Consider the following 9,294-nt stretch of genomic DNA (forward strand, 5'->3'; position numbering starts at 1 on the left):
AACAAAAATATCACCTGTGAGGTCCCAGAAAATGCAAGTGAAGTAGGACAGAACTGCACAATTGGACATTCCCTGCCATAAAATTTAGCAAATTCATTAGCCGGTGACACCAAGCCCTTCATTTTCCATAGCCCAGTTCAATTAAACGATAAACCAAGGTTTGTTACTGCCCCAAGGTACAGTTAGCTTTAAGAAATGCGAATCTTCTGTTCCAGCGTTTGCAATAAGCTGCTGTTTTCCATTCTGTAGGAATGTAACTGGGAAATTGCAATTTGTTCTGAACTGTGAATATAAGCTTCTCTTTCTCTCACTCTGAGAAGGCAAGGAGAAGAGACACCGTCAGCCTCAGAACAAACCATGGCTTGCCGTTGTCTGAAGTGGGCTAGATGCTCTCTAGAAAATCCTCAAGCTGCAGAGCAAATACTCTTAATATTTCAGAAAACTGTGTGCATGCGTTGATTATGGAAATCCTTCCAAGCCTTGACATACTTCTGCAGTAGCATTATTAAACTGCTATGTGGCAGCGAGATTCCCCTCCATCTTATAAACATCCTAGTTTAATGGCCATGACCTCATTTACATTCAATAGGGCAGTCTCAAAATAAGCACAACAGACAGTATAAAAGGTCTTTTATTTTGATAATACAAAAAGACAATTTTGTAAATGCAGTCTCCAAACAAAATTATCCTTTTTCCACACAGAAAATCCGCTTCACAGTAGCCTGCAACCCAGCTTGATTGTTTTATGTGCCAGTGTGAAAGGAACTGTAGTTCCAGCAAGAGATGCTGATATAAATGTTACTTAGCTAACCCATCAGGATTCCAACTGATGAAATACGCCTGTCCAAGTCTTATTTTTCTCATATGTCTATTTTTTTATAGAAACCTGTGAGAACAATTTGAGTGTGTGTGTGTGTGTGTGTGTGTTTTAAAGCCAATGGCTTCAGTAAGAAAAATATTTTACTATAATTATTTGTGTAAAAATAGGGGCCATGTTATGGTTTACAAGTTTGCCATAATAAGTTAAAGTCCAAAATACATTTACTTCTTTGCAAAAGAACTCTAAATCTTCAAGTAAACCTTAAAACTAATTGGGTTCTGCAAGCTACTGCATCAGCACAGCAACTCATAGGGGGCACAGTTAAGGATGCCAGTAAGCTGGCTCCAGCATAATCAAATCAGTATGGGTGGGGAAGAAAATCAAGTCTGCTTCATTTGCCATAAACAGAGGCATGCCTTAACAGCATCTGAGTAAGCTGCTTTTAAAACAGTTCTTTAGAGCTACGTCCACCAGAGATGGCTGCCTTTCTGCTCTTTAGAAACTTCTAGAAGCTATCCTGATCGATGAGATACCCAACTTATCAGCGTCTGGAAGTCTGTAACAGTTTGACTTCCATGAAGCTTAATTTTACCTATATTTGACCCAAACTTGTATGGTTTTCACTTGTAACTTTGCCTTGCCATGTAAACTCATCATTTGGCAACATAAAACTTCAATAAAAATGGATTACAGAAAACTGAGGCAAAGCTTTCTCTTCTTGCCAAGCCAAGCAAGAAGGGTAACCCCTTTAATATATGGAAGGGCTATAACCAATTTTTAAAGGCAACAGGAGTTGGCCTTGTGTTGGAAAGTTTAGAAAAAAATGTGAGATGTACGTTCCTCTCATTACGAGAAAAATGCAATTTATGGTTGCATTCCAACATTGTGCAAGTGGATTTCCTCTCGCATAACAGGACTTCACCTTCCTCTCCCCCAAAATCTGCTACAAATGGTCTGTACCTCCCCACCCCCCCAGAGGAGATTGAGGGAGTACGCCAGGGCCGTATGAGGAGAGGGGGAAGGAGAATTCCCATAGTGCAAGAGGAAGTTCATTTCTCACATAGCCATCTGCTGATAAAATGCTGTATTCTATCTACTGATACTGTAAGGACAGCCTGAGAATAAGTTTGACGTTTTCTTCAATTCCATCAACAATCTCTGATTCACATTCTCAATTTATTTGGTTCACCTCTTGTTGCTGTACACCTAAAAAAATCAAGTCTCTTTAAAAGTAAAGACTGGTCTGCTTCTTTATATCCGAAGTAAGAAACAATGGGCCCGAGTTCCCATGAGCTACTGAGGCTCACAAGTGGATTTCTTTGTATTTGCTTCTTTCAGCAGCTGATAACCATGAATTCAGAACACCTATGACTTATGACAATCTACTTTCAAAATCCAGATTTTAAAAGCAGTTTGCTTTGCAGGATGGGTTAGGAGTCAGAAGATCCTTAGGTACCTAGAACTAGATGTCCAGCTCTTTGAATCCTGATCAAGTAGTTGGTGGTCCTACCAATAGCAATATAATCTTCAGTATCTACACAAAGACTACAGGGCAGTTCACACACAGCATCCTGCTCTTTACACAATTGGTTCTGCTCCTTGAAAACATTCTCCGTCCCCTTTGTCCACCACCACAAAAAACAACCACTCAGACCTAGGTTTCAGCCATGTTCTTTGAGCCACATTGTACAGTACATTTCGCTCTACACACATGATTATGACGATATTTGACAAAGTGCCTATGTAGACAAACGCAGAGTAACCTGGGCAATGAGATATAATGTTTGTTAACTACCTCCTCAACAATGGCACATTTTTAACCACCATAATTAGGAAAATTTCTGACCATTGTATCTCAGGTTTGCACATATTTGAGGGTGAGACCCCAAAAAACACTCAGTATTGTTTGCATTAACATTGCAACACTCTGTGAGCGTTTTGACACATTAGGATTAAACATTAATCCCTATGTCATTAATTGCAAATTTAGAAGCAAATCTAAATCTAAAATAAGTGAACAATGAGATGTTTACTTCAATGCTGCTGACTAACATCAGCAGCCAGAAAATACCAGTTTTCTTATTAACAAGAATGGAGTGTTTTCAAGAGTCCTGGAATATTTAGTTTCAATACTTTCTACAAAAGCATAGACTGAAATTGCTACTTCAACTTTTTTTATGGAATGGTTAAAAAGACTGTTCTCTGAATTGCACAAACTGTAACAACTAAAGCAAAGGTAGAGTTATCTGCGTTATGGAATTTTTCAGTAGTAATAACTGATCAAAACCAAAAAATCCAAGTTTTACACTAGCCTTGCTTGGGGCACAACATTAGACTATAGTTTAGTGTTACATAAATAAGTCTCAGGTGCAAGCACTCCCTCAAGTAAAATTTGAACAGGCTAGTCCTAATTTTGGATTCTTGCAACAAGCCAGCTTCAAAATAGTGGCTTATGAAGCTGGCTTCTTTCAGTAAACCATAGTTAAGACTAGCCACAGTTTAGGTTCTGGATGTAAAGCTAAACTGCATTAACCAAAAAAGGAAGAAAGTTTCTAACCTACTCACAACTGCCTGAGGACAAGGAAAGTGGGATCACACAAACCAGAGCCTCATTCACATAGCACTAAACTAAACCATAGTTTTAGAATTATACTTGAACAAAGTCAACATACCATACAATCATGGAGTTTCCAGTGATAACACATAAAATTGCAAACTTCCTTCAGCACATGAGTAGAAACCATAATGTTTGCCTCTTACTACCTTATACTAGAAATACCAAGAGGTGTCCAATAGTGATGATTCCCCATGGCTAATGTTAAGGAATGCATTAGATTTTTGGTAGGATCTGCAGAACAGCTCTTGGTAAAGTGCTACTATCTAAAGCACATTCAAGCTTCAATGCAACATTAAGAAAAGTGCTTTTAAATGCCATTTAAGATGAACTTCAGCTGTGCTATCTGCATTAATACTGCTACTGCCAGGCCAGTTCACAGTCAATACATATTCCTGGGAAATGCCAGGAAACAATGCCAACACTATCTCCCTCATTACTTCAGAATGGTTTAATTCCATTTTCAAGTAAAGAAGTCTGGAGGTTCTGTTGATTATTAAATTAATAAAATAAAATAAAATCATGCTTCAGAAACAATGTTTCTGATCATTGGCTTTCCTTAACAAATGAGCTCATGTTTTCCTGTAGCTCAAGTATTAACAATATTTTCTTCTTTATATAGCTAATCCCTTACAAGGGACACAGGGAAGGAACTAATGGACACTGAACAGTCCAACATGCTAATGGATTTAGGTTAGGACATATAGAGCCCTGCTTAGTTATGGAACTGAAGAAAATAAAATGGGATAAGAACACTGACACTTAGATGAAATTTATCTTTCGTAAATGCCTGTTTGGAATTTCCACAGCACTAACTTGGAGGGGCCAAGATCCCCCCACAATTCCAGCCTGAATGGCCACCCCTATTACCACAGCTAGATCTGGGTCAACAGAAGTGTTGGGTTTCTTCCCAAAGAATTCTGTAATAACTTTACGTATTCTTGGAATTCGGGTGGAGCCTCCAACTAATACAATCTCATCTACTTCAGTCTTGTGTAGATGTCCTTCTTTCAATACCTGCTTAATGGGAACAAGAATCTTCTCAAAAAGGTCTTCATTTAATGTCTCAAAGAGTTTCCGGGAAATTTCTGTTTCAAAGAGAACTTTTTTCCAAGGGATGTTAAGACTACCCTTCAGGTCCTCATTCATCCCTGTTTCGATTTCTGAAGGGACATTTTCATGTTTGCTGTATACCTTGTTCTCTTCCTTCAAGGGTTCATGTTGGTCCTTCCGCTGTGGCATAGTAAGAGAAATTCTGATTGTGGAAGAGTTGTGAACTGTCAAGTTCAATTTGACAGCTTCTACAGCCTGTCTGAGTCTATGTATCTCTTCCTTTTTAGAAGGCAGAGAGCCATATGTGTGATGCATCTCATCATATAGGTATTGCATCAGTCGCTGATTGAAGTCCTGCCCTCCAAGTTTGTTGTTACCTAAAATACAAAGCCGACATACAGACAACTCACAGCAATTGAAGACAATGATATGTATAGCTTAGAAGCATAGAACTGAGGAGTTGGAAGAGACCATGAGGGTCATCTAGTCCAACCCCCTACATGACCCCATGACTCCAAAATTAAGAGTCTCTTGCTCCACTGAATGAGCTATCTCATAAAACAGGTGGTTTCACTGAGCCCTTGAGAAGCTGCCACAGACAGCTGGTTGGCTGTACTGAGCTTGGTGCATCATAACCTGGCTTAAGCTAGTCCCAAGTATAGGCTTATTTGGAAGCAAGTTCCACAAAAAAAAAAAATCATTGGTGCTCACTGTCCAGAAAATATATTAGGAATAAATGGGACACACAAAAATTAAGGCCAATAACTCACCTCTCTGACCTCTATGTCCACCTCATCATAGGGAAGACTCACAGATTTATTTATTTTCTTTATATCCCGCCTTTCTTCCAGTACAGGACCCAAGGCATTCATTCATGGACTTCTACATCTTTCCATGTAATCTTAACTACAGCATTTTTCAATGAAGTCAGTTCACATATTTAGCTACCAGTGAGAAGCATGAGTGTATCCAATGGTATACAAGCAGGGAGGAAAGATGTAGAACCAACCTACAGCTTGCTGTATTAGACCTGCCAAGTAAAATTATTTTAGTGACTCAAACCCTAGCATTAAAGACTCTTCTTTACCTGCCATGGCTCGGGTCAGAAACATCCCTCCTTGCTTGTTCAGCAGAGAAACATCCAACGTTCCTCCACCCAAGTCTACGACCAGAACGTTAGAAACATCAACTTTGTGGAGACCATATGCCATGGCTGCTGCAGTGGGTTCATTAATTACCCGCAAGATTTCCAGTCCTTCAAAAGATAAAATAAGTTATCAATATTTATATTTTTGCCTCCTATTCCATCTAGTAAAATAATGATTCTAAACCAAATATGATGACTGAGTGGAAATTTAAGTATAAAATGATTAAAGCTTGTAGACTTGTGCCTAACTCTCCTTCAGACAACAAATGGTTGTGTATTTGTAAGTGATTTTGTTTCCAACCTTGCTTGTCATTCTGGAGCAATTTCATTCACAATTTCTAACGCTGCACAAGTCAAAGCAAAAGACAAGTCAATGTTGACCTACTATTATATATGCTCCAAGTATGGCATTATGAAAATAAACTGAGTTTAGCAAGAATACAAGGGGAAATGTGAATCACCTGCAAGTCTTGCTGCTTTAATAGTGTAGTTTCGTTGTCTTTCATCAAACTCTGCTGGCACTGAAATAACTGCTCTGGAAACAGGCATTCCAAGGTAGTCCTCCGACATCCTCTTCAATTTCAAAAGGAGTTGAGAACCAATATATTCTGGTGTTACATTATAAGTCTCATTGGTTGCAATGGAAAATTCAGCAGCTCCCTTGTTATTAATAATCTGAAAAACAAGAGAAAAGCAGAATTTTTAAGCTGCTATCACATACATATGAGTGAATGGACCCGCCTGTACACACAGAATTACTCACTTAATTCTGAATGAACATGCATAGGAGTGTGCTGTTAAGAAGTAAAATTCCTTATTTATTCATATTTATATAGCCACCTCATGACAGTTCTTTGGGTGGCTCACACAGCAAAAAAAGTATATTCTAAAACAAAATTAAAACTCCATATGTATAGGAACCACAGAAACATGCCAGAGTTCATCATAGAGGCTTTATTTTTCATTTAAAAGGATTTGTCTGAACTAGACATTACCTGAAATCACATGATTTAATTAATATTTAAGAGTGGTGTAAATTTAAGCAGTTCCCAACAGCACAAAATATAAAACATACTCCTCATTTGTACGAAGCACTTCTAACCACAAGGCCTCAGCTTCACCTATTCCTAGAACAAATGAATCATCTCAGGTCTTCTAACTTGTTACACAGCAGTGAGAATTGTGGGTATCAAACACTCATTGGCAGTTAGCTGGCAAACAAAACATTAAGCTCACCTTAAATGGGTATCTGCGGCTCTCACTTATCAATTCTTTTGGCGTGAAGAGCTTCCCTATAAATCGCTTAGCGTCATACACAGTGTTCTGTGGGTTTGAATCTGCCAGCTCTAGCCCATCATATCCCACATAAATATCTCCCTCCGTGAATGACACTATGCTTGGAATGCTGTTGTGCCCACTTTCATCAGGAATCACTTTCACCTGCCCTGTGCCAGGAAGGAAAACACCAACTGAACAATATGTGGTGCCAAGGTCAACCCCTATTACTTTTGGTGCGGGCATAGGTAAATACTGTTGGGCCAGGTATCCAGCTAATAAAAGTGTCAAAATAGCAGAACCTGAAAGGAAAGAAAGAAAAATTACAAGTCAGAAAATTAATCCCAGAAGAAGTTAACAAGACTATCCATTTTTTTCCATAGAATTATAGAGTTGAAAGGGACCCAAGGGTCAACCAGTCGAACCCCCTGCAATGCAGGAATCTCAACTAGATCATACACAGCAGGTACAATTTTTAGAACAGCTATTGTGTCACTCATAAATTATATTTTTTAAAAAAGCTAAAGATCCCTAAACCATTTAGATTTTAATACACTCCATGGTCATTTTAGCTGCATCTACTCTAGCTCTATATCATTTTTGAACTGTACATAATATTCCAAAAGGGGTGCATTATGGATTTGAATCAGAACATTTTGATACTGACAGTTTTATTTTTAATTCCTTTTCTAATAATCCTAGCACATAGTGTCTTTTTCACAGCTGCCTCACACTGTTGGCATTTTCACTGTGCTATCCACTCAAATAAAATCTTTCTGATGAGTCATGGGCACTGCCAGTTCTTTGAAACAGGTCCATCAAGCCTTTTTCCAGTATTGGCAGATGGCAAACACATTGCCTGTGTAACAAACTCCAAACTAGAAAGACAATGAAAGGCACCCTCCTAGAGAAAACCAATAACTTTCATCCTCTCCTTCTTCAACTGCTTCACTAAACACCCCTCTTCCTGTGACTCTACCAATCACTGATCAGTTTCCCAGAAGCAAAATTACAGATACTGAAGTCTGCAAAGGAAGTGCTTTAACACTCTCATCCCCTAAGTCCAGGACCATCCTGAGGCAAAGCAGCAAATGAATAGCAGTGACACTGGTCAAATTATTTTGGTACCGGAAGCAGAAAATCCCACAAGTGCCTCTCCCCCTCCTGGGCAGTGAAGATACTATATACATGCAAAACCATTTGTAACTTTTCATGATACCAAAGATCAGACGCCTGAGGTGATCACTTTTTTTCCTGGTTGGCAGCAACTCCACCCCTCCCCCTCATCATCATCATAATTTATTATTTATACCCCACCCATCTGGCTGGGTTTCCCCAGCCACTCTGGGTGGCTTCCAACCGAATATTAAAAACAATACAGCGTCAGACATTAAAAACTTCCCTAAACAGGGCTGCCTTCAGTTGCCTTTTAAAAGTAAAATAGTTGTTTATTGCCTTGACATCTGGTGGGAGGGCGTTCCACAGGGCAGGCGCCACTACCGAGAAGGCCCTCTGCCTGGTTCCCTGTAACCTCACTTCTTGCAGCGAAGGAACCACCAGAAGGCCCTCGGAACTGGACCTCAGTGTCCGGGCCAGTATATACCACAATACAAAAGCCTAAAAATCAGTAGAACTGTCCTACTGGGTCAGACAAAAAACTCATCTGGTCCAGCGTCTTGAGCCCAAAGGGTCCCACCAGATGCCTCCAGGATTCATAGAATTGTAGAGTTGGGAGGGACTCGAGGGTCATCTAGTCCAACCCGACACGTGTAACCAGAGACAGAAAAACACAGATCTCCTGCACTTTCAGTAGTTGTGCAGCATTCCCTTTCCTACGCAGCGAATTAGTGGGGGAGGGGAGTTCTGTCCTCTTTTGCCTCAAGCCACCCTATAAGCAGCGCATGAAGGCGACCTCCCTCCCCGCGGCTGGCAGTCAAACGCACAGGTAGACTGCCTCTGGAACTGGAGGCTCCCTTCAGACACCTCCAATGCCCTGCGTGTACTCAAAAGCTTTCATTTTAGCTTCGAGTATTCCGGCGTAGAGCCCTGGGTTTCAGCGGCGGATCTAGGCCGAGGTCCCGCCCCCCCCCCCCAAAAAAGCAGCGGGAGGCAGACAGGCAGGCGAGAATTTAGGGGGGATCTTAACGAGGCGCGGAGGCTGACACAACCACCGACCCGCTTTCAGCCGGCCCCTCTCACTCACCCAGCACCGTCATCTCCCCGGCCATTTTCGAAACTTCTCGCTGCCCTGGCCCGGTCCTATAAAGCTCCGCCTGTTGTTATGCGTGACACTCGCCGGCTTCCTGGGCCGTTTACCCGTGTGATGACTGTACCTTCGCCGCTTGGAGGGGAAAGGAAAAAAAAAAAAAAAAAACCCTCGCGCGG

The 9,294-nt window shown here is 40.6% G+C and overlaps 1 protein-coding gene across 1 annotated transcript; it reads right to left on the reverse strand.

Moving 5' to 3' along the window:
- Positions 1-615: 615 nt before the first annotated feature.
- Positions 616-9,275, reverse strand: HSPA13 (heat shock protein family A (Hsp70) member 13). Its single transcript, XM_081858485.1, has 5 exons — positions 9,113-9,275; positions 6,871-7,211; positions 6,096-6,309; positions 5,575-5,742; positions 616-4,864 (listed from the first exon to the last, which is right to left on the reverse strand). The coding sequence occupies exons 1-5, from the start codon at positions 9,135-9,137 to the stop codon at positions 4,197-4,199; spliced, it is 1,416 nt and encodes a 471-aa protein (XP_081714611.1). The 5' UTR covers positions 9,138-9,275; the 3' UTR covers positions 616-4,196.
- Between the last annotated feature and the right edge of the window lie 19 nt (positions 9,276-9,294).

This window comes from Podarcis erhardii (assembly GCF_964252035.2).
Source record: "Podarcis erhardii genome assembly, chromosome: 4".
Classification (NCBI taxonomy): domain Eukaryota; kingdom Metazoa; phylum Chordata; class Lepidosauria; order Squamata; family Lacertidae; genus Podarcis; species Podarcis erhardii.